The 26,601-nt window shown below is 44.7% G+C and overlaps 1 protein-coding gene across 4 annotated transcripts in view; it reads left to right on the top strand.

Annotated features, from left to right (window-relative positions):
- The first annotated feature begins 10,163 nt into the window (after positions 1-10,163).
- ptprz1b (protein tyrosine phosphatase receptor type Z1b) overlaps positions 10,164-26,601 on the top strand; it is a 61,443-nt gene continuing 45,005 nt past the window's right edge. For all 4 annotated transcript variants that reach the window (XM_071386558.1, XM_071386559.1, XM_071386560.1 and 1 more), the window contains exon 1: positions 10,164-10,418. In XM_071386558.1, the coding sequence (XP_071242659.1) occupies positions 10,355-10,418 (64 nt within the window). In that variant the 5' untranslated portion in view covers positions 10,164-10,354. The remainder of the gene's footprint in view (positions 10,419-26,601) is intronic.

Consider the following 26,601-nt stretch of genomic DNA (forward strand, 5'->3'; position numbering starts at 1 on the left):
GTTTGAGAAGTAATTGAGAGAAATTAACAATTATTCCTTAGTTGCTAATTGTCTCGAAATCTAAAGGCACAACCTAGATTCCAGCGCATGTCTTAAGCAGTTTAACATTTTATTACTCCAACCTCATGATCCCTAATAAATATAAATACATTCAAAGATGAGTCCTCTATCTATCTCTATGTTTTTCCCCTCATTTTGGGGGAGTGCATTGAGATGCCGCTAGGTGGCACACTTCACACAGTAATCTCATGTTCTCACAGAAACAGGTTTGACAAAATGTAAGTTTCTCATGTGATACAACAAGCAAGGAGGGAGACAAATAATATTTAATTATAAAACACTTTTAAAAGTCTTCTTCAAATTCCCTCTGCATTCTGCTACAACTGTGGCAAAGCAATTCACTTTAAAAGTCTTCTTCAAATTCCCTCTGCGTTCCGCTACAACCGTGTGTAACAGTATAACTTTAGTACCGTCCCCTCGCCCCGACACGGGCGCGAACCAGGGACCCTCTGCACACATCAACAACAGTCGCCCACGAAGCGTCGTTACCCATCGCTCCACAAAAGCCGCGGCCCTTGCAGAGCAAGGGGCAACACTACTAATAGGTTTCAGAGCAAGTGACGTAACTGATTGAAACGCTACTAGCGCGTACCCGCTAACTAGCTAGCCATTTCACATCCGTTACACTCACCCCCCTTTCAACCTCCTCCTTTTCCGCAGCAACCAGTGATCCGGGTCAACAGCATCAATGTAACAGTATAACTTTAAACCGTCCCCTCGCCCCGACACGGCCGCGAACCAGGGACCCTCTGCACACATCAACAACGGTCGCCCACGAAGCATCGTTACCCATCGCTCCACAAAGGCCACGGCCCTTGCAGCGCAAGGGGCAACACTACTAATAGGTTTCAGAGCAAGTGACGTAACTGATTGAAACGCTACTAGCGCGTACCCGCTGACTAGCTAGCCATTTCACATCCGTTACACGTGGCAAATCAATTCACTTTTGTTTTGAACACAAAGTGTCATGTTTGGGGCAAATGCAAATCACAACACAACACATAACTGAGTACCACTCTCCATATTCAAGCATAGTGGTGGCTGCGTCATGTTATGGGTATGCTTGTAATCGTTAAGGACTGGGGAGCTTTTCAGGATAAAAAAAATAAGGAAAACTGCTTTCCACCAGACTCTGGGAGATTAATTCACATTTCAGCAGGTCAATAAACTAAAACACAAGGCCAAATCTACACTGGCGTTGCTTACCAAGAAGACAGTAAATGTTCCTGAGTGGCGAGTTACAGTTTTGACTTAAATCTCCTTGAAAATCTATGGCAAGACCTGAAAATGGTTGTCTAGCAATGATCAACAACAAATTTCACAGAGCTTGAAGAATTTAAAAAAGAATAAAGGGCAACTGTTGCACAATCCAGGTGTGGAAAGCTTTTAGAGACTTACGCAAAAATCGCTAACATGTATTGACTCAAGGGGTTAAATACTTATCTAATCAAGATATATTAGTGTTTTATTTTATATTTTTTACAAATGTTAGAATTTTTCTTCCTCTTTGACATTGCGGAGTATTTTGTTAAGATCGTTGAGAACATTTGGATGAAGTCAAGGGGTGTGAATACTTTCTGAAGGCACTGCACTCTTAAATCTCGACCGGGTACAGCCAGAGGACTGGCAACCCCTCGGAGCCTGGTTCCTCTCTAGGTTTCTTCCTACATTCCTGCCCTCTACTGAGTTTCTCCACGGTGCTTCTGCCTCTGCATTGCTTTCTCTTTGGGGTTTTAGGCTGGGTGTCTGCCGATGTAAAAATGGCTTTATAAAAATGCATTTGATTGATTGATTCTGTGCCTAAAGTTACATTGGCCCTCCAGGTTCGACAGTATTGTCAAATCAAAGACAACACTGTTGGCCACTGCAGGTCATATGCAAAACAAATAATTTAGGGCAAAGTGCAGTTGGTCAGTCTTTCATGGATGGGAACTGACAGAATAAAGGATGAGGGGAGGAGGGAATAGGCACACGGGTGCTTTTACGGAACACTGCCCTTGCTCTGAGAGTGGATATAATAGGCCTGCCTGGTGCCTTGTTTCCATGGAGCCCAGCAACAATCCATTTCAGGGTGTCAGACTGAGGAAGGCTGCAATCCCACACACTGAAGTAAACTCTCAACTCACAAAAATTCTCAAAACACATTCGAGACCACATTTTGATTGCAGAATCACCCAGCTGCAAAACATCTAATTCCTGCAGAACAATTATTCTGCAGCTCCTGCTTTGTTGTTGGTTCTGCCTTCTCTCTGGAGCAGTAACTGTAAGAACTGCAAACATCCAAGAAATAAGGCATGCGAAATGGCAAGCAGTGCCAAATGGCACTTGGATTCCCTGCCGCCTTCTCTCTCTCTCTCTCTCTGTCTCTCTCTCTCTGTCTCTCACTCAGATGCACACACACACACACACACACACACACACACACACACACACACACACACACACACACACACACACACACACACACACACACACACACACACACACACACACACACACACACACACACACACACACACACACACACACACACACACACACACACACACACACACTCTCTCTGACCGTTGCTGCTAGAGCTTCATGTAAGTTAGTAGCTCTAAACCTTGCATGCAGCTCTTAGCCAGGGTATAAGAGATACTCAGAGGGCTATTGTTGGAGAGGAATGTCATTGAGTCAGAGGCTCACTGTGAGTTCCCAGGAAGTCCTTTGTGAGATGTGACACCTGAAGAAAAAAGGAGAGCTGCTTTAAAAAAGAGAATCGCTGAATACTACAGTATGCCATTAATAACGCACGGCACTAGAGCAGAAGGGCTTTAATGTCTTAGGAATTAAGAAGAATCAAGATCATAGAAAGGCTATGCATTCCTCCTCATTTCAATATATCTTAATGTCAAAGTTCAGGCTGTATGTGTCGGTCTAGCTCTTCAGCAAATTGTTGAGGGATATTGCAGTGTGCTTGCCTGTTCTCCAGCTGCGTGAGGGTCATACTGGTTTGACATGGCCTTACCCTTCTATTAGCCCGTTGCTAGGAAACCCTGGACCTCCTGCTGACTGGCTATTGGCTTTCATACAGCGTTAGGACTTAGCAAACACTAGAGTAAGTCCATATGCATATCACTGAACATGTAAAGCTTAAAGGTTAAAGTTTTTTACCAGGCTCTGGATCACCAGCAGAGCAGGGAAATATGATTGATAGCTCATCATATGAGAGGCCTATGCATCTCCTGCTGCCTCTTGATAAAGCACACCACAGGCTTGGTTCTTCCCTCAGTTTTATGTGAAAATATGTTCATGCATACGTGCCTGTGTGTGTGTGTTCTTTCTGTGTTAGTGGACCAGGGGTCTGGTTGTCTCCGGTCTCTGTTTTACCCATAGAGGGAGGTGGAGACAGGAGGGTTGACTAGTACTGACTTGCTACTCTCTGGTTCTGCGGTCCAGATGAAAGCCTTGCCACGCACCGCTCTCCTCTCTCTGGGCTCACGGAAGCCTGATTTCACATGAGAGGGACTGGCTGGAATGCCACACGAGGGCCTTTGAGGATGACTGAAGGAGCTCTGTGTTGCTTCTGCTGCTGTTGATTCACAGACGGTTGCTCCACTCTGGCTGCTGTCTCTGTGGCTGCCTGTCCCACTGGTTGTTGTCTCAGCCCTCTGGCAGCTCTCTGTTCCACTGAGGGAGCTGTAGGGGAGGACAAAGACCCACACAGAGGGACTGGACTGTCACCGTGAGGTTAATGTCTTTTCTCAGTCAGACATCTCTCTGGTGTATGACTAACTGAAGGCTGGTTACATGAAGGCTGGTTATGACTAACTGAAGGCCCGTTACAGGAAGCAGACTGAGTCTGTGGGGGCTTTTAGAGGGTTTTGTACAGATGTAGTGCTCCCTCCTGCCTCCTTGAGTTAGAGCGGTGATGGAGTATAGCAAAAGCGCTGTATTGACTTATCCTGTAGTTGAAAAGAGTTTAATCACGCTTTTTGGTAAGGTTACATAACTCAATCAAAAATGGCATCGCCTGAGAGGACTTTGCCGTGTGCAGCCAGCCAGTGAGCAGCACAGCCACAGACAGAGAAGACAGACAGCGAGGTGTGTGTGTGTGTGTGTTTATGTGTATGTGTGCAGCCACGTACAATGAGTTGACAGCGAGGGGTGTGTGCTGTTGCCAGCTAGCACGCACACCTAGCTGTGAGTGGCTGAGACAGGCATTGATCCGTTGAGGTTATGCAACGGGGTGTCCGGGAATATTGAACTTCAGACACGACAGTTGGCTGTCAATGATGTTGACATTCGGCTACAACCTACCAGGGTGTCATGGAAACAGGGCTGAGGCAGTTGAGGAAACAACATCAGCAGGGAGAGAGAAGATTCAGGTTTTCTTAGAGGCCATGAAGGCAGAGGAAGAGAGGAAGATACCATGGGAAGCCATTGTTACAGACGGAGGACACTAAAAAGACCCAACAGAACCGTGTCAAATTCAAGTCTGAGTAGCTGACTTTTACTACTAATGCTTCTATGCGTGTAACAGGAAGAAGCACTGAATGCATACAGTAGGGAAGATATGATGCTGTGCTTTACTGAAGGCTTGACATTGATTAGCAGAATACTGGTAGTAACTAAACAAGAAACCGCCGACGCCTAGGCTGGTCAAATCCAGGGGGAATCCTCTTCGTTGACAAACAGTCTTATGTTAGTCTGGCTGTTTGTGTCCCTCTTTCTCTCCCATGGTTTGTGTGTTTGTTTATCACAGGTAACTGTATCGCAGGTGCGGTGAGGTCAGCTAGGGAGATAGCAGTGTTCTACCATTGTCCTCTCTCTAACACTGGCCTGTGTGTTTTATATTCCCTCAGTTACTGATCCCATCCCAGGGCCCTTCTCACCCAGACTGACTCCAGACGCCAGCCACCGAGTACAGACACTCCCTCAGAAGTAACCAAACACCTAGCTGCAAAGTAGAGCTTTCTCTGGTCGTAACAATGCTGTGTTTACCAGTAGCCAAAGATTTACACGGTAATGGGTTCTTATCCCACATCCACTCCCTTTATTGATGCTCTTCTACTAAGTCCTTTATGTGTTCTTAAATCGATTAGCCCCACAAAGGGCTGATGAGGAGAGACTATTCATTGACCAATAGCTCTGGTCCTCCTCCCTATCTCCATTTTTGTAGTAATGGCTTCTGTTGACAATCCGACACAGTACTGTCCCATACCTATCGTAATTTAAAAAAAATATTTAACTAGGCAAGTCAGTTCAGAACAAATTCTTATTTACAACGACGGCCTACCGGGGAACAGTGGGTTAACTGCCTTGTTCAGGGTTGGTTTGATATGGATCCAGGATGTGATCTCGCTCATGTGTTTTATACGGTCTACGGTTTTCACTCCCTACCGCTGCAGCACCTGTGTCTTTGAGTGTCTCATATACAATACAGCTTTATTCTCCATCAAAACAGAATGTTGTCTTTTTGCTGTCTGTAATTTCACTGCTATTCTCTCCCTATGCAGAGAGAGGAAGGACTAAACTGACCCGCCTAGAAGCTCACTCTGTTGCTCTACTCTCCTCTCTGCCAAGCGGGAAGTCTTAACTAGCAACAGGTTGCTTCCACAAAGCCACAGGTTCACTCACAAGCCAAGCACAGATGCACACACACACACACACACACACACACACACACACACACACACACACACACACACACACACACACAAAGGCACACACACACACAAGCACACAAACAAAGCAGCGGAACTCAAGAAGCAAAACAACATTGTATTGAGCACCCTGAAAAAATTTGGTGCAACAAGTGAAATCCATTTCCTTCCTGCATTAATTAAAGATAATCCCCTGTTAAATGGTGTTAATTTATGCAAGGGGAAAACAAGATGGAGCTGTGGAGGAGCATGTTATTGTGTGTTTAAGTCCTGCCTCCGGATTAGAGTGGAAGTATCCAAGGGTGCACATTGTGAGAAGAGGCTCTCGGCCAAACCTCCTCAGTCGACCAAACATCTAAATCAAATCGAACGTAATTTGTTGTGTACACATATTTTTCCGATGCTGTCGCAGGTGCATCGAAATGCTTATGTTTCTAGCTCCAACAGTGCCGTAATACCTAACAATATAAGACAATACACACAAATCCCCAAAATTCAAATAAGAAATTAAGAAATATCATAACGAACAATGTTGAGTCCATAATATAAATATATAGACAGTATGGACAGTAAATTAATAGCAAAGGTGTGTACAGCAGTAGTTACAGTTGAAGTCGGAAGTTTACATAAACCTTAGCCAAATACATTTGAACTCAGTTTTTCACAATTCCTGACATTTAATCCCAGTAACAATTCCCTGTTTTAGGTCAGTTAGGATCACCACTTTATTTTAAGAATGTGAAATGTCAGAATAATAGTAGAGAGAATGTTTTATTTCAGCTTTTATTTCTTTCATCACATTCCCAGTGGGTCAGAAGTCAACTTGTAAGTCGCTCTGGATAAGAGCGTCTGCTAAATGACTTAAATGTTATGTTAAATGTTACATACACTCAATTAGTATTTGGTAGCATTGCCTTTAAATTGTTTAACCTGGGTCAAACGTTTTGGGTAGCCTTCCACAAGCTTCCCACAATAAGTTGGGTGAATTTTGACCCATTCCTCCTGACAGAGCTGGTGTAACTGAGTCAGGTTTGTAGGCCTCCTTGCTCGCACACGCTTTTTCAGTTCTGGCCACAAATTGTCTATTGAATTGAGGTAAAGGCTTTGTGATGGCCACTCCAATACCATGACTTTATTGTCCTTGAGGCATTTTGCCACAACTTTGGAAGTATGCTTGGGGTCATTGTCCATTTGGAAGACCCATTTGTGACCAAGCTTTAACTTCCTGACTGATGCCTTGAGATGTTGCTTCAATATATCTACATAATTTTCCTCCCTGATGATGCCATCTATTTTGTGAAGTGCACCAGTCCCTCCTGCAGAAAAGCACCCCCACAACATGATGCTGCCAACCCCGTGCATCACGGTTGGGATGGTGTTCTTCGGCTTGCAAGCCTCCCCCTTGTCCTCCAAACATAACGATGGTCATTATGGCCAAACAGGTATTTCTTTGTTTCATCAGACCAGAGGACATTTCTCCAAAAAGTACGACCTTTGTCCCCATGTGCAGTTGCAAACTGTAGTCTGGCTTTTTTTATGGTGGTTTTGGAGCAGTGGCTTCTTCCTTGCTAAGCGGCCTTTCAGGTTATGTCGATATAGGACTCGTTTTACTGTGGATATAGATACTTTTGTACCTGTTTCTGGCCAGCATCTTCACAAGGTCCTTTGCTGTTGTTCTGGGATTGATTTGCACTTTTCGCACCAAAGTACATTCATCTCTAAGAGACAGAACACGTCTCCTTCCTGAGCGGTATGACGGCTGTGTGGTCCCATGGTGTTTATACTTGCGTACTATTGTTTGTACAGATGCACGTGGTACCTTCAAGCATTTGGAAATTGCTCCCAAGGATGAACCAGACTTGTGGAGGTCTACACTTTTTTTCTGAGGTCTTGGCTGATTTCTTTTGATTTTCCTATGATGTCAAGCAAAGAGGCACCGAGTTTGAAGGTAGGCCTTGAAATACATCCACAGGTACACCTCCAATTGACTCAAATTATGTAAATTAGCCTAACAGAAGCTTCTAAAGTCATGACATAATTTTCTGGAATTTTTCAAGCTGTTTAAAGGCACAGTCAACTTAGTGTATGTAAACGTATGAGCTACTGGAATTGTGATACAGGGAAATAATATGTCGGTAAACAATTGTTGGAAAAATGACTTGTGTCATGCACAAAGTAGATGTTCTAACCGACTTGCCAAAACCATAGTTTGTTCACAAGAAATTTGTGGAGTGGTGGAAAAACAAGTTTTAATGACTCCAACCTAAGTGTATGTAAACTTCCGACTTCAACTGTATAAAGGATCAGCCTTGACTAGAATACAGTATATACATATGAAGTGTGTAAAACAGTATGTAAACATTATTAAAGTGCCCTGCGGTTGCGGACGGAGCAGTTGCCGCTGGACCATTTCAGGTTGTCTGAGGAACATGAAGCTTTTCACCATCTCCACTGCGGCGCCTTCTTAAATTCTCTCCACTGCAGCCTCCTTTGTTTTGTTGATGTTGAGGGAGAGGTTATTTTCCTGGCACCACTCCGCCAGGGCCCTCACCTCCTCCCTGTAGGCCAGGGATCATCAACTTGATTCAGCCACAGGTATCATGTTTCAGGGCAGACCCAGATGCAGACAATGTCAAAGTAACAAAAGTTTATTACTAGAACAGGAGGCAGGCAAACGACAGGTCAAGGGCAGGCAGAGGTCAGTAATCCAGAACAGAGTCCAAAAGGTACAGAACGGCAGGCAGTCTCGGGGTCAGAGCAGGCAGAGGTCAATAATCCAGGGTGGTGTGACACGGTACAGAACGGCAGGCAGTCTCGGGGTCAGAGCAGGCAGAGGTCAATAATCCACGGTGGTGTGACACGGTACAGAATGGCAGGCAGGCTCAGGGTCAGGGCAGGCAGAATTGTCCTCCCGGAAAACTAGAAAACAGGAACTAGAAACAGACAGGAGCAAGGGGGAAACCCCTGGTAGGCTTGACGAACAAAACGAACTGGCAACAGACAGAGAACACAGGTATAAATACACTGGGGATAATGAGGAAGATGGGCGACACCTGGAGGGGGGTGGAGACAAGCACAACGACAGGTGAAACAGAACAGTGTGTGACAGTGGGCCTATTTCTCCGGCCAATTGAGGAACCCTGCTATAGGCTGTCTCTTCGTTGTTGGTAATCAGGCCTAGTGTCGTCAGCAAACTTGATGATTGATTTGTCATGGGTGAACAGGGAGTACAGGTCAACACACCCTTGTTGGGGCCCCTGTGTTGAGAACCAGCGTGGTGGAGGTGTTGTTGCCTACATTCACCACCTGGGGACGGCCCGTCAGGTAGTCCATGACCCAGTTGCACAGGATGGGGTTCAGATCCAGGGCCCCGACCATAGTGATGACCTTGGAGAGCACTATGGTCTTGAAGGCTGAGCTGTAGTCAATGAACAGCATTCTTACATGGGTATTCCTCTTGTCCAGATGGGATAGGGCAGTGTGCAGTGTGATAGCGATTGTGTTATCCGTGGATGGAGGCGGTACGCAAATTGTAGTGGGTCTAGGGTGTCAGGTAAGGTGGTGGTGATATGGTCCTTAACTAGCCTCTCAAAACACTTCATGATGACAGAAGTGAGTGCTACGAAGCAATAGTCATTAATTTAGTTACCTTCGCTTTCTTGGGTACAGGAACAATGGTGAACATCTTGAAGTGGGATCAACAGACTGCGATAGGGAGAGATTGAATATGTCCGTAAACACTCCAGCCAGCTGGTCTGCGCATGCTCTGAGAACGCGGCTAGGGATGCTGTCTGGACCGGAAGCCTTGCGAGGGTTAACATGCTTAAATGTCTTACTCACGTCGGCCACGGAGAACGTGAGCCTTCGTTGTGACTATAAGATCATGTTGCCCAGCACCATATAATAAGAGAAACAGTAATAGAGGTCTCACATGGGGCCAACCCTCAGCTTCATACTCTGCAGAGGAGAAATATAATGAGACTTGAGATCTGGATTCCTATAGGAATATTGAAGTGTTTGTGAACAACAATTTCACAAAGGTTTATTCAGATGAATAGTGGCACGGCCGTAGGCCCTTATTATTGGTAAATGATGGAACAGCCCTACTCTTCTCCCAGCTGTTTTAGTAGGCCCCTAGACATTATCCTGTCTTTACTTATCCATCATGCAATTATGCTGATTGGCTCTATTTCATTTAAATCCCAACTTCTTAGTGTAGTTGCATTAGGCACTAAATTGGCATTTCGTCTTTGTGAGCTCACAAAAATAAAAGTTTTGCCTTCTGAATGTGCACGTTTCCCTTTTATCACTGGCCAGTCAGTAGTCATTTCATATCACCATTCAGAGAGTATGTTCAACAATCCGTTTTCCCCTCCCGCTGCGCCTGTGTGAGTAGTGGGCGGCGCGCATACCAAATCCCCCTCTCCATATCCAGCCAGTGTTGTACGTGAGAGAGTGGAGCCACTCCGTTTCCTCCAAGCAGAGAGCGAAAGACAGGGAGGGAAGAGAGGCAGGAGGACCGGAGCGCCGACATCGGCGGTATGAAGCGAGTGTAGCATCATAAGCGCCCGCGCCAGAAATTCAGATTGTTTAGCTACAATTCTTTTTTTGCATTTAAAATTCAGTTTGGCGCTGAATCGGAGACTATGGAACTGACTGTATCCAGAGTGCTGATTTCCATTGCGCAGCTCCTGGTTTTCTGCCAGATAGGTAAGGAAGAAGAATATTTATAGATTTTGATAAGTGCAATGATGTATGTGTGATACGCATTATCAGCGGTTTTTACTGGAGTGTGCACAGCCCATGTCAGTAACTGGCTACTGTAGTCTCTATATTTGATGCTATTATGCATTCACTCAACGGTGCCATATTTGACACTAGCAAACAAATAAAGACAGGGACCATGGTGAACTTAAAATGTTCATCCCAAATGCCTCTCCACCTGGCACGTCTCAGGACTGTGTATTTGGAGAAATTACACTGTTCATTTATAATGAAGAGATTTTTAACATTTGGTGAACTTCTTCATTTTGATAGAAGCATGTCACTTGATATTTCAAGTGGACTCATTTGTAGGCTGTTAACCGAGTGTTTCTGATGGCATTTGGACATGCCATTGAGAGCCTTTAACTTGATGTTGAAAGCCTTAGTATTGATCCTTTATAAGGTTGTCTTGTCTATCTACTGTTTCCCTGGCATGAACACTGACAATAGGGTCGGTTTCGTGGATGGTTTTCTGGTCAAAGATTAGATGGAGAAGAAAGAGGAAGTGCTTTTGAGAGATTTGAGATTTGATATCTGCCATCTGCTTTTTCCGTTTCTTCTAATCCCTTGGCTGAGTCATTATCTGTGATCTAAAAGAAGCATCTAAGAGATGGACAGTTTTGCTATGGGGTTTTATGGGAATTGGGAATTATGGGGGAAATGATTTGGAGGGAAAAGTAGGAGGGAGCACATCTCTAAGCCATCTGTTCCACAATATGCCAGGCCACCATACAGGAGTTGGCCACACACACACACACACACACACACACACACACACACACACACACACACACACACACACACACACACACACACACACACACACACACACACACACACACACACACACGCATAAACAGCATAAGGCACTCATCATGTGTCTCACAAATAGACACATCCATCTGCATGCAAGACTATCACCAATTTGACTGTTTGGATACAATCAACACATTCACACCATGCCATATGTTAAAAAAAAGAAGATATATATATTTACTGTAGATTAGATTACGGTAATTAGCCTAGATATGAACAGTGCAGAACAGTACATTAGGAACTCATTGTAAAGTAACAGCTGTGGTGTATGCCAGTGTCAGGGTCAAGTTTTGGCCATGGGTAGTGGGCATGGCTGGGGTTAGTTTTCAATTCAGTCGGACCGGTTCAGAAAGTGGAACAATCGTCATAAAAAGCAATGGATGATTGACTGAATTGAAAACGGAACTGACCCCAACCCTGATCAGGAGAGCCCAGGGAGAGTTCATAAGCAGCAGTGTGGTAATGACATAATACCCATTGATCAGAGCCAGCAGCACTATAGGGCAGGCTCTCTTTATTTCTCTCAGTGCTTGGTGGACATGGACAGGGTTGGTGTACGTGCGAGGCTCTGCGAGCACACAGAGTCTGTTAGTTCCACCGTCAGAGAAGATCTCATCCTAACGCTGATGCTGATCAGTGGATCACTGTGGATAATGTTGCCCTGTTATGTATCTAAATGAGATGGTTGTAACACCATCGATGGGCAGGGCAAGAGTGTCGTTCCACCTCAAAAAGCACAAGCATTTCGACACCCACCATTTCAGATTGTTCTGAAATTGTTTCTGTAGTTAGAAAGAGATACGATTACCATTCCTGCAACATTATTTTGTTGAAATATAATTTTATCTCAGAGAAATTAAGCTAATTACATCTGATTACATCCAAATTTGGCCATTTAAATGTATATGATTCATATAATATTCAAAAATTATCTGATTTGGACCAAACTTTTTTCTTACAATGAGTTAGACACGAGGAATCCAATGAAACTGTTTGAAGCCACCCACAGATCCCACACCCCAACAACGAATACATAGTATCTGACAAGTAGCATGGAGCTGCGGCTTGGAGTATTGCTTCTTCATTCTATGTAATGTATTCCCAGTTAATTTGATAATGTTTTTTCCCCTGTTTAGATAAATTATTAATTGACGTTGTTACATCCCATCCTACATCCTGGTATTACCAAGTTCTGACCTCTAGATGGCGCTGTTCCTGCTATTAGGTGATTTTATTTTTAAAGAATCCTCCCCCTCAATGTTAAAGGGATAGTTCACCCAAATTACAAAATTACATTTACAAAATTATATACTGGTTTCCTTACCCTGTAAGCAGTCTATGGACAAAGTATGACAGCAAACCATGCTTTGGTTTTGTTGTCCACTGTTTAAAATGCTGCATTTGTAGCATTTGTGGCACAAATCCAATGCAAGTCAATGGTATCTATATTATTAAATCATGCTAATGTATCAAAAAAGTATTTTGTAGCTCAACGATGTTACTTCTAGATGATTTGGAAATGAAGCGTGAAAATGCATTGACTAACACTGACTTGCATTGAATTTGAAACAAATGTAGCATTTGAAACATCACCATCTAATGGTCAGAACCTGGTAATATCAGGATGTAGGATGGGACATAAACCGAACAACTTCAATGACTAAATTCTCTGAACAGGGGAGGAAGAAAAAAAAGCATCACCAAATTCACTGACAATACATTACATAGGATGAAGAAACAATACTCAGAGCCGCAACTACTTGTCAGACGAACGGATACTGTATACTCCTTGTTGTGGTGGGATTGTCGTGGGGTGTGGGGGGGTCCGTGGCGGGTCCGTGGCGGGTCCGTGGCGGGCGTATGACAAGTTCTTTGAATTTCTCATGTCTTACTCATTGTATGAAAAAAGTTTGGTCCAAATTGAATGTTAAGTATATGTATTGAATATTGAATTCATGTTGAATTGATTTGGGTGCAATCAACTAGCTTCATTTCTCAGATATCAAGTAATATTTCAACAAAATAGTGTTGAAGGATTGCTCATGTTATCTGTTTCTAACTACGTAAACGATTTCAGAACAATCTTACATGGCTTGCTGAAATGACATGGGACGACCCTAGAGTGTTATTGAATGAATGTGAAAAATTGATCTTCCACACTGTTATCTCAATGGGCGTGATTGGGATGTATGAAGTAACAGCACGCGATGGTGCACTCTCTATCTAGAACCTACAAGGGGTCTCTGGCTGTCCCCATCGGAGAACCCTTTGAAGAACCCCTTTTTGGATTCCAAGTAGAACCCCGTTGGGTTCCATGTAGAACCCTTTCCACAGATGGTTCTACATGGAACCCAAAAGGGTTCTACGTGGAACCAAGAAAGGTTCTACCTGGAACCAAAAATGGTTCTCCTATAGGGCTGGGAATTGCCAGGGACCTCACGATACGATACTATAACGATACATACAGTTGAAGTCGGAAGTTTACATAGACTTAAATTTCTTGTTAACAAACTATAGTTTTGGCACATTTTTCCAACAATTCTTTACAGACATATTATTTAACTTTCACTTTCATAATTCACTGTATCACAATTCCAGTGGGACAGAAGTTTACATACACTATGTTGACTCTGCCTTTAAACAGCTTGAAAAATTCCAGAAAATGATGTCATGACTTTAGAAGCTTCTGTTAGGCTAATTGACATCATTTGAGTCAATTGGAGGTGTACCTGTGGATGTATTTCAAGGCCTACCTTCAAACTCAGTGTCTCTTTGCTTGACATCATGGGAAAATCAAAAGATATTAGAAAAAAATTGTAGACCTCCACAAGTCTGGTTCATCCTTTCCAAATGCCTGAAGGTACCATGTTCATCTGTACAAACAATAGTACGCAAGTATAAACACCATGGGACCACGCAGCCGTCATACTGCTCAGGAAGGAGACGCGTTCTGTCTCCTAGAGATTAACGTACTTTGGTGTGAAAAGTGCAAATCAATCCCAGAACAACAGCAAAGGACCTTGTGAAGATGCTGGCCAGAAACAGGTACAAAAGTATCTATATCAACAGTAAAACGAGTCCTATATCGACATAACCTGAAAGGCCACTTAGCAAGGAAGAAGCCACTGCTCCAAAACCGTCATAAAAAAGCCAGACTACGGTTTGCAACTGCACATGGGGACAAAGATCGTACTTTTTGGAGAAATGTCCTCTGGTCTGATGAAACAAAAATAGAACTGTTTGGCCATAATGACCATCGTTATATTTGGAGAAAAAAGGGAGATGCTTGCAAGCTGAAGAACACCATCCCAACCATGAAGCACGGTGGTGGTAGCATGTTTCTGCAGGAGGGACTGGTGCACTTCACAAAATAGATGGCATCATGAGGGGGGGAAATTATGTGGATATATTGAAGCAATATCTCAAGACATCAGTCAGGAAGTTAAAGCTTGGTTGCAAATGGGTCTTCCAAATGGACAATGACCCCAAGCATTCTTCCAAAGTTGTGGCAAAATGTCCTAAGGACAACAAAGTCAAGGTATTGGAGTGGCCATCACAAAGCCCTGACCTCAATCCCATAGAAAATGTGTGGGTAGAACTGAAAAAGTGTGTGCGAGCAAGGAGGTGTCATGTTTTGTCTTTGATCATGTCTTGTCCCTGTGCTTCCCTCTGCTGGTCTTATTAGGTTCTTTCTCTTTCTCTCTCTCTATCGTTCCGTTCATGCTCCCAGCTGTTTCTCATTCTCCCTACGACCTCATTTACTCTTTCACACCTGTCCCCTATTTTGCCCTCTGATTAGAGTCCCTATTTCTCCCTCTGTTTTCCGCTCCTGTCCTTGTCGGATTCTTGTTTGATGTTTGCAGTTCCTGTGTCTTGTTCCGCCCTGTCGTGTTCTTTTGCCTTCTTCAGATGCTGCGTGTGAGCAGGTGTCTATGTCAGCTACGGCCTGTGCCTTCCTGAAGCGACCTGCAGTCTGTGGTCGCGTCTCCAGTCGTTCCTCTCTATTGACGAGAGGATTTCAGTTTCCTGTTTTGGATTTCCATTGATTTATATCCAGGAGTATCATTATTTGTTTTATACTGGAATAAAGACTCTGTTACTATTACGTCGCTTTTGGGTCCTCATTCATCTGCATAACAGAAGAATCCGACCAAGAATGGACCCAGCGACTACGGATTCTCTCAACACTGCCGTCGAGTTCCAGGGAGCTATGCTCGGCAGACACGAGCAGGAATTGTTTGCTGCTCGTCATGCCGTTGAGACCCTGGCCGCTCAGGTCTCCGATCTCTCTGGACAGTTTCAGAGTCTTCGTCTCGTGCCACCAGCTACTTCCTGGTCTTCCGAGTCTCCGGAACCTAGGGTTAATAACCCACCATGTTACTCTGGGCAGCCCACTGAGTGTCGCTCCTTTCTCACCCAGTGTGATATTGTGTTCTCTCTCCAGCCCAACACGTACTCAAGAGAGAGAGCTCGGATCGCTTACGTCATATCACTCCTTACTGGTCGGGCTCGGGAGTGGGGCACAGCTATCTGGGAGGCAAGGGCTGAGTGTTCTAACGATTATCAGAACTTTAAAGAGGAGATGATACGGGTTTTTGATCGTTCAGTTTTTGGGAAGGAGGCTTCCAGGGCCCTGGCTTCCCTATGTCAAGGTGATCGATCCATAACGGATTACTCTATAGAGTTTCGCACTCTTGCTGCCTCCAGTGACTGGAACGAGCCGGCGTTGCTCGCTCGTTTTCTGGAGGGACTTCACGCTGAGGTTAAGGATGAGATTCTCTCCCGGGAGGTTCCTTCCAGCGTGGACTCTTTGATTGCACTCGCCATCCGCATAGAACGACGGATAGATCTTCGTCATCGAGCTCGTGGAAGAGAGCTCGCGTTAACGGTGCTTCCCCTCTCCGCATCTCAACCATCTCCTCCCACCGGCTCAGAGACTGAGCCCATGCAGCTGGGAGGTATTCGCATCTCGACTAAGGAGAGGGAACGGAGAATCACCAACCGCCTTTGCCTCTATTGCGGTTCTGCTGGACATTTTGTCATGTCATGTCCAGTAAAAGCCAGAGCTCATCAGTAAGCGGAGGGCTACTGGTGAGCGCTACTACTCAGGTCTCTCCATCAAGATCCTGTACTACCTTGTCGGTCCATCTACGCTGGACCGGTTCGGCTGCTTCCTGCAGTGCCTTGATAGACTCAGGGGCTGAGGGTTGTTTTATGGACGAAGCATGGGCTCGGAAACATGACATTCCTCTCAGACAGTTAGGGAAGCCCACGCCCATGTTCGCCTTAGATGGTAGTCTTCTCCCCAGTATCAGATGTGAGACACTACCTTTAACCCTCACAGTATCTGGTAACCACAGTGAGACCATTTCCTTTTTGATTTTTCGTTCACCTTTTACACCTGTTGTTTTGGGTCATCCCTGGCTAGTATGTCATAATCCTTCTATTAATTGGTCTAGTAATTCTATTCTATCCTGGAACGTTTCTTGTCATGTGAAGTGTTTAATGTCTGCTATCCCTCCTGTGTCTTCTGTCCCCTCTACTCAGGAGGAACCTGGTGATTTGACAGGAGTGCCGGAGGAATATCATGATCTGCGCACGGTCTTCAGTCGGTCCAGAGCCAGCTCCCTTCCTCCTCACCGGTCGTATGATTGTTGTATTGATCTCCTTCCGGGGACCACTCCCCCTCGGGGTAGACTATACTCTCTGTCGGCTCCCGAACGTAAGGCTCTCGAGGATTATCTGTCTGTTTCTCTCGACGCCGGTACCGTGGTGCCTTCTTCCTCTCCCGCCGGAGCGGGATTTTTCTTTGTTAAGAAGAAGGACGGTACTCTGCGCCCCTGCGTGGATTATCGAGGGCTGAATGACATAACGGTTAAGAATCGTTATCCGCTTCCCCTTATGTCGTCAGCCTTCGAGATTTTGCAGGGAGCCAGGTGCTTTACTAAGTTGGACCTTCGTAACGCTTACCATCTCGTACGCATCAGAGAGGGGGACGAGTGGAAAACGGCGTTTAACACTCCGTTAGGGCATTTTGAATACCGGGTTCTGCCGTTCGGTCTCGCTAATGCTCCAGCTGTCTTTCAGGCATTAGTTAATGATGTACTGAGAGACATGCTGAACATTTTTGTTTTCGTTTACCTTGACGATATCCTGATTTTTTCACCGTCACTCGAGATTCATGTTCAGCACGTTCGACGTGTACTCCAGCGCCTTTTAGAGAATTGTCTCTACGTGAAGGCTGAGAAGTGCGCCTTTCATGTCTCCTCTGTCACTTTTCTCGGTTCTGTTATTTCCGCTGAAGGCATTCAGATGGATCCCGCTAAGGTCCAGGCTGTCAGCGATTGGCCCGTCCCTAAGTCACGTGTCGAGTTGCAGCGTTTTCTCGGTTTCGCTAATTTCTATCGGCGTTTCATTCGTAATTTCGGTCAAGTGGCTGCCCCTCTCACCGCTCTGACTTCTGTCAAGACTTGCTTTAAGTGGTCCGGTTCCGCCCAGGGAGCTTTTGATCTCCTCAAGAAGCGTTTTACATCCGCTCCTATCCTTGTTACTCCTGACGTCACTAAACAATTCATTGTCGAGGTTGACGCTTCAGAGGTGGGCGTGGGAGCCATTCTGTCTCAGCGCTTCCAGTCTGACGATAAGGTCCATCCTTGCGCTTACTTTTCTCATCGCCTGTCGCCATCGGAACGCAACTATGATGTGGGTAACCGCGAACTGCTCGCCATCCGCTTAGCCATAGGCGAATGGCGACAGTGGTTGGAGGGGGCGACCGTCCCTTTTGTCGTTTGGACTGACCATAAGAACCTTGAGTACATCCGTTCGGCCAAACGACTTAATGCACGTCAAGCTCGTTGGGCGTTGTTTTTCGCTCGTTTCGAGTTCGTGATTTCCTATCGTCCGGGAAATAAGAACACCAAGCCTGATGCCTTATCCCGTCTCTTTAGTTCTTCTGTGGCTTCTACCGACCCCGAGGGGATTCTCCCTGAAGGGCGTGTTGTCGGGTTGACTGTCTGGGGAATTGAGAGACAGGTAAAGCAAGCACTCACTCACACTGCGTCGCCGCGCGCTTGTCCTAGTAACCTTCTGTTCGTTCCTGTCTCTACTCGTCTGGCTGTTCTTCAGTGGGCTCACTCTGCCAAGTTAGCTGGCCACCCCGGCGTTCGGGGTACGCTTGCTTCTATTCGCCAGCGGTTTTGGTGGCCTACTCAGGAGCGGGACACGCGTCGTTTCGTGGCTGCTTGTTCGGACTGCGCGCAGACTAAGTCAGGTAACTCTCCTCCTGCCGGTCGTCTCAGACCGCTTCCCATTCCTTCTCGACCATGGTCTCACATCGCCTTAGACTTTATTACCGGTCTGCCTTCGTCTGCGGGGAAGACTGTGATTCTTACGGTTATCGATAGGTTCTCTAAGGCGGCACATTTCATTCCCCTCGCTAAGCTTCCTTCCGCTAAGGAGACGGCACAAATCATCATTGAGAATGTGTTCAGAATTCATGGCCTCCCGTTAGACGCCGTTTCAGACAGAGGTCCGCAATTCACGTCACAGTTTTGGAGGGAGTTCTGTCGTTTGATTGGTGCTTCCGTCAGTCTCTCTTCCGGGTTTCATCCCCAGTCTAACGGTCAAGCAGAAAGGGCCAATCAGTCGATTGGTCGCATTTTACGCAGCCTTTCGTTTCGAAACCCTGCGTCTTGGGCAGAACAGCTTCCCTGGGCTGAGTACGCTCACAACTCGCTTCCTTCGTCTGCTACCGGGCTGTCCCCGTTTCAGAGTAGTCTTGGCTACCAGCCTCCTCTGTTTTCGTCCCAGCTCGCCGAGTCCAGCGTTCCCTCCGCTCAGGCTTTTGTCCAACGTTGTGAGCGCACCTGGAGGAGGGTCAGGTCTGCACTTTGCCGTTACAGGGCGCAGACTGTGAGAGCCGCCAATAAGCGTAGGATTAAGAGTCCTAGGTATTGTCGCGGTCAGAGAGTGTGGCTTTCCACTCGTAACCTTCCCCTTACGACAGCTTCTCGCAAGTTGACTCCGCGGTTCATTGGTCCGTTCCGTGTCTCTCAGGTCGTCAATCCTGTCGCTGTGCGACTGCTTCTTCCGCAACATCTTCGTCGCGTCCACCCTGTCTTCCATGTCTCCTGTGTCAAGCCTTTTCTTCGCGCCCCCGTTCGTCTTCCCTCCCCCCCCCCCGTCCTTGTCGAGGGCGCTCCTATTTACAAGGTACGGAAGATCATGGACATGCGTTCTCGGGGACGTGGTCACCAGTACTTAGTGGATTGGGAGGGTTACGGTCCTGAGGAGAGGAGTTGGGTTCCATCTCGGGACGTGCTGGACCGTTCGTTGATCGATGATTTCCTTCGTTGCCGCCAGGGTTCCTCCTCGAGTGCGCCAGGAGGCGCTCGGTGAGTGGGGGGGTACTGTCATGTTTTGTCTTTGATCATGTCTTGTCCCTGTGCTTCCCTCTGCTGGTCTTATTAGGTTCTTTCTCTTTCTCTCTCTCTATCGTTCCGTTCATGCTCCCAGCTGTTTCTCATTCTCCCTACGACCTCATTTACTCTTTCACACCTGTCCCCTATTTTGCCCTCTGATTAGAGTCCCTATTTCTCCCTCTGTTTTCCGCTCCTGTCCTTGTCGGATTCTTGTTTGATGTTTGCAGTTCCTGTGTCTTGTTCCGCCCTGTCGTGTTCTTTTGCCTTCTTCAGATGCTGCGTGTGAGCAGGTGTCTATGTCAGCTACGGCCTGTGCCTTCCTGAAGCGACCTGCAGTCTGTGGTCGCGTCTCCAGTCGTTCCTCTCTATTGACGAGAGGATTTCAGTTTCCTGTTTTGGATTTCCATTGATTTATATCCAGGAGTATCATTATTTGTTTTATACTGGAATAAAGACTCTGTTACTATTACGTCGCTTTTGGGTCCTCATTCATCTGCATAACAGGAGGCCTACAAACCTGACTCAGTTACACCAGCTCTGTCAGGAGGAATGTGGGAAGCTTGTGGAAGACTACCCAAAACGTTTGACCCAAGTTAAACAATTTAAAGGCAATGCTACCAAATACTAATTAAGTGCATGTATACATTTCTGACCCACTGAGAATGTGATGAAAGAAATAAAAGCTGAAATAAATCATTCTCTCTACTATTATTCTGACATTTCACATTCTTAAAATAAAGTAGTTATCCTAACTGACCTAAGACAGGGAATTTTTACTCTGAATAAATGTCAGGAATTGTGAAAAACTGGTGTATGTAAACTTTCGACTTCAACTGTAAGTGCCGATACGATATGTATCACGATAAATCACAATTCTATATGTATTGCGACTTGATACTGAGATGTTCCAAACATTTTGCTCACTATATGTCTGCTACAGAGGGACAACAGAGAGCCATAATAAAAAGGTGTTTTGATCAGTCAGGGATATAAAAGAGCTGAAAACATGTTGGCTCACCATTTAAAAAGAAGATTGTGGCCAACCTATAGGAGGAGAAATACATGGTCAATCAGACCTACAGAGTTTAATATAATATAATAGTATCTCTTGGCAGACATTAACAGATAGTTGATGCTCTCTTTAATAATGGGCTGCAGCAGCCTGTGTGAGACTGTAACAGTTGCAGTGTCATTTATTTCACCTTTATTTAACCCGGTAGGCCAGTTGAGAACAAGTTCTCATTTACAAGGGCGACCTGGCCAAGATAAAGGAAAGCAGTGTGACACACCCTGACCGTAGAGATCCTTTTTATGTCTCTATTTTGGTTGGTCAGGGCGTGAGTTTGGGTGGGCATTCTATGTCTGGGTTTCTATGTTGTCTATTTCTTTGTGTTTGGCCGTGTGTGGTTCTCAATCAGAGGCAGCTGTCTATCGTTGTCTCTGATTGAGAACCATATTTAGGTAGCCTGTTTTCACACTTTGAGTTGTGGGTGATTATTTTCTGGTTAGCGTTTGTTGCACCTGTCAGAACTGTTCGTTGGTCGTTTTGTTGTTTTTGTTTGTGTATTATTCTTGATTAAAAGTATTATGGATACATACCACGCTGCACGTTGGTCCTCCTCTCCTTCTCCCGACGACAATCGTACACAGTGCGACAAAAACAACAACACAAAGTTACACATGGGATAAACCAACATACAGTCCAATAACACAATAGATTAAATCTCTATACAGTGTGTGCAAGTGTAACTACCCTATGTGGATGTGGTGAAGGTGGGTGAGCCTGGGTGAGCCTGCTGAGTACTGTTATGGGATCCAGCATCCTTAATTAGGCTAGTTTACTCTTCTCTAAACCCACGGTGTACAGTTAATTGGCATTTGGCAGCATGTCCACTGCAGTTTCCTTTGAACCTTGACAGAATGTACATGGAATAAAGAAAACAAAGCCCTAGACTAGAGCACCAGATAATGAAACGTAATGAAAAGCCAGAAGGACTATTAAAAATAGAATAGGAGTCTTCTACTGAATAGACAACTGCTAGTGTTGTGGACGCATATGTGTCTGGGTCAAACCAGTAACCAATTCAACCGCAACCTGGGTTAGGATCAATTGCATCCAATCATGCTCATAAACAATTACTGCTTATAAAACCTTTATTAACTGTGTATTATGATACTATTTATAATATGGGCAATTTGCCTTAATAAAGCAACGTGACCTCTTTAGAACTGTGAATGAAGCCGATCACACGCCTGATGCTATAGAACCAAAAGGGTCTTCTTCAAATGAATGGTTCCGTTTAGAACCCAGAACCCTTTCAGAACTCTTTTTCCCCTCTAGCTTTGTAAATCATGTTCCTTATCAAAGCAACGTCGTCTAAAGAGACCTGTGATACAAGCAGATGATGCATAACAGAGAAGCTGCCTAGTAGCCATCAGGTTTGACTGGTTTACCCCTGGTTGCTTATGACGTCCTACAACATCTGGTCATTAAGTCCCACGGTGTAGTTATGTCATCCTAATGCTACGTACATAATGAGCAGAGAGAGAGCCCCCTCTCCCTCTGGACGATCAAATGATCGATGTCTCTTAACGTTCGTAAAAAGACGTCCACAGGACCTCTCTCCATCTCTCTCTATCAAATTAGATTTGTTTGCTATTTCGGCCGTTGCTTTTAAATGTCAAATGAGTTTTAGTCTAGCGTTAAATGTCAAAGAATCACTGATGTGGTTTGTCTCCTCTTCTGATTTCAATGTCGGCGGTTTGGATTAGAGGAGAGAGACAGATGAATGTCGGTCTAATCTGCTGTATAGCTATCTGTTTAGCCCTGTGTATCTGTCTCCAGAGAGTGTGAGTGGGTGTGTGGGTGTTCACGGAAACAAACATAGAGGCAGGATCTCACTTCTCGTACCATGTTTCTGTAAGCAGGCCTTTCTCCTGTGACAGAATCCATTGAGGACATTGCATCCCGAAGTGTTCATGCTGAGTCTCTCTTGTCTCTCTTCATGTTCACTCTCTCTTCTGCTTTTCTGTCATGATTATTCACCAGTACAGGGTGTTTCATCAGACTATAAATCTAATAGAGGATGTCAACAGTAGTCATAGTAACATGTAATATGGTAAATGACTCGAACAAAATGATCTGAGGGAACTGCTTGCGCCCCAGACAGTGTGAATATGTTCAGTCTAATGTATGGATGGAAAGTTTGAGTTAGCTACGCAGTACGCCCTAGGCACACATATCTCAAGTTATGATCCAGCTCTGTAATAAGAACAGAAGAATTAGAGCTGATTTGGAACATGTGATTTGTCCACATCATTTGGCATCTCATCTGTCTCCCCTCCATGTCTCTCTCAAACACGGACGCATGGCCGCACACACAGACACGCACTCACACCACTGTTGAGTGCCAGTGTGTGTCGTGTTCCATAGCGCTCCATGTGGAAGATGAGATTAGAACTGCAGAACCGGACGGACCTTTACGCTGCAGCTCAGAACTGAGCCGCTCTGTCCCTCTGTGCTGCCAGCACAACAAAGTCTTCATGGAAGTATGAATCGTGTTAAAAATCTTTTCTAAAGCCATCTTATGTGTCTCTCTTTGGGTTTCTAAAACAACTATAATTGTCTTAACATGAAGAGAAGTTAGACTCAGATTTGGAGATAACTTATAACTTATCATAAGCTCTCATTTTGATCACAATGTATCTTTTGATGTATCTGAAAGCAATATTATTGAATTATTCAGGCCTATGCTTTATTTAAACCCTTTATTTTGTATATTTTCACTAAATGTATTTTATCAGCATGACATTCCTAGTCAACTGTAATGTAAGCATACTTAGCCTATTCCACTAATCCACTTATTGACTCTCTGAGGCATATAGTCACAGTTCCATTCCAGTCATGACTTTGATTGCGGCATTTTGTCTACTTGGTCTTACAGCGAGTTGAAGTTCCCTAGCAATACTATGCCATATGGTTCTCAGTATACCCTGCTACAGCCCAAGAGATGTCAATAGCCTAGTGATTAGAGCGTTGGGCTAGTAACCGAAAGGTTGCTAGATCGAATCCCCGAGCTGACAAGGTAAAAATCTGTTCTTCTGCCCCTGAACAAGGCTGTTCCTTGTTCCTAAGCTGTCATTGTAAATATGAGTTTGTTCTTAACTGACTTGCCTAATTAAATAAATAAAATTAAAATATAGTACCAGTCTATGAAATATTACTCACTCGTACTCATAATGTTAACATGCACAGCAAAATCAATGGTGTACATTTAACTCTGAAAGTGTCAAATGTAAACTATTATCAGTGAACATATAAGTCCCACTGTACTGGTGTTAAAATACAACTTTTGAAAGTGTTAAAGTTATAACTACGTTGCAGTGTTCCCCATTTAATTTGGAAAGTGTCAAATGTACACTATTTTCAGTGAAAATATGAGTCCCACTGTACTGGTGTTAAAATAACACTTTGGAAAGTGTTAAAGATTTAACTATGTTGTAGTGTTCCCCAGAACTCGATTGTGGCATTTGCAAAATTCAACTGTAGTGTAATATGCAACATCTACAGTGTAAAACATAACATTTGATTTAGAGTGAACTGGGCTCACTTTGCTAAGTGATGACGCTGTTACACTTTCTCAGTGTCAGAAATTAAAACCTGTAGTGTTACAGGACGTCAAAGTGGGTGTTCTTTTAACGCTGTATGGTGTAATGCTTAATTTGCATATTTCCCAGGGTGCCTTTTCTTTTTGAGTAAATTGTAGACTTAACACCCATGACTCTATTTCTTAGTGACAGAGACATGGTGGTTGAATTATTTCCTTCTAACAGCCTGTGGCTTTCACCAAATGAGTTCCTAGGGGAAAGTTATTATTCAAATTAAACTCTGGCAATACAGTCCATATATCATAGGCCTTAATTGTTGGCCTAGTAAGTGTCCTAGTTTTACCCTAACACAATGGCCACATCAGGCCTGCAAGTCACATTTTACTGGCTTGCAAAGGGATGTGTAATTTCAATTGGAATCCAGACATAGTCAGGATATGCAACAGTTGGGATTTGAATTCACCCGCAACCTGCATAGAATGACTGTGATGGAACTTGATTCAAAAAACACACTACCTAAACCATTTAAACCGGTACAACAATTTTAGTAATGTGTGCAATAAATCTAACTAACTGATTGGATTAGTTTAGAAAAATGTACACTACCGTTCAAAAGTTTGGGGTCACTTACAAAAGCACATTTTTTTGTCCATTAAAATAATATCAAATTGATCAGAAATACAGTGTAGACATTGTTAATGTTGTAAATGACTATTGTAGCTGGAAACAGCTGATTTTTAATGGAATATCTACATAGGCGTACAGAGGCCCATTATCAGCAACCATTACTCCTGAGTTCCAATGGCACATTGTGTTAGCTAATCCAAGTTTATCATTTTAAAAGGCTAATTGATCATTAGAAAACCCTTTTGCAATTATGTTAGCACAGCTGAAAACTGTTGTTCTGATTAAAGAAGCAGTAAAACTGGCCTTCTTTATTCTAGTTGAGTATCTGGAGCATCAGCATTTGACGGTTCAATTACAGGCACAAAAAGGCCAGAAACAAAGACCTTTCTTCTGGAACTCGTCAGTCTATTCTTGTTCTGAGAAATGAATGCTATTCCATGCGAGAAATTGCCAAGAAACTGAAGATCTCGTACAACGCTGTGTACTACTCCCGTCACAGAATAGCGCAAACTGGCCCTAACCAGAATAGAAAGAGGAGTGGGAGGCCCCGGTGCACAACTGAGCAAGAGGACAAGTACGTTAGAGAAACAGACGCTTCACAAGTTCCCACCTGGCAGCTTCATTAAATAGTACCCGCAAAACACCAGTCTCAACGTCAACAGTGAAGAGTCGACTCCGGGATGCTGGCCTTCTAGGCAGAGTTGCAAAGAAATAGCCATATCTCAGACTGGCCAATAAAAAGAAAAGATTAAGATGGGCAAAAGAACACAGACACAGGACAGAGGAACTCTGCCTAGAAGGCCAGCATCCCAGATGCCTGACAAGAGCAAGGCTTGTCTGTGGCTGTGCGGTCTGTCACAAAGGACAGTGTTGTTTAAAGGAGAGAGACTTAAATAAGAGGCAGTGGGAGATGGTGGGTCTGGGGGAATGAGATGACTGAGGCCGGGGGAACCCAGGGAAAGCCGGTGGGAGAGGGGCTGCAGACTGCAGTGAAAGATGGAGGGGAACCTCAAGTGAAAGGTAGTTGGGTGGGTGGGTGGGGGGGCAGTGAAAGATAGGGGAGTGTGTGTCCATGGCGATGGGGGAGGCAGCAGAGGATGTCAGTGTGGAAATCAGGGTGGCCAGACGCCACAAGACATTATACGGTTGTCAAGGAGTCCAGTGCTGATGCTCCCAGCATGCTGATGGAACTGATGGGAAACCTGTGATGCATCTCAATACTGTCTGTCACTTCCTCTTCTCGTCTCCTTTCCTCCAGGAAGCCACATTAGACTATTGAAATGCTTATGTAGCTCAGTGCTGTGATGCTGAGCAGATGAACACGGTGCATTTCACTGCACTCAGAGTGGGAGAACCGACTGGTTCTAGCATACACGTGCACACACACACACACACGTGCACACACACACACCATCCCCACCAACTCACATGGACACAATCCTACGTACCCAGGTAACAAATAAACACACTACCAGTGTACACACAGTCATGACTTCAATGTGGGACTGAGCATTTATGTCATCAACAACCACACAACCCCAGTGTTAGTGCAGTGACTGTACCTACATTTACATTACATTTTAGTCATTTAGCAGACGCTCTTATCCAGAGCGACTTACAGTAGAGTGCATACATTTTATTACATTTTACATACTGAG

The sequence above is a fragment of the Salvelinus alpinus genome, chromosome 37, assembly GCF_045679555.1.
Source record: "Salvelinus alpinus chromosome 37, SLU_Salpinus.1, whole genome shotgun sequence".
NCBI classification, from domain to species: domain Eukaryota; kingdom Metazoa; phylum Chordata; class Actinopteri; order Salmoniformes; family Salmonidae; genus Salvelinus; species Salvelinus alpinus.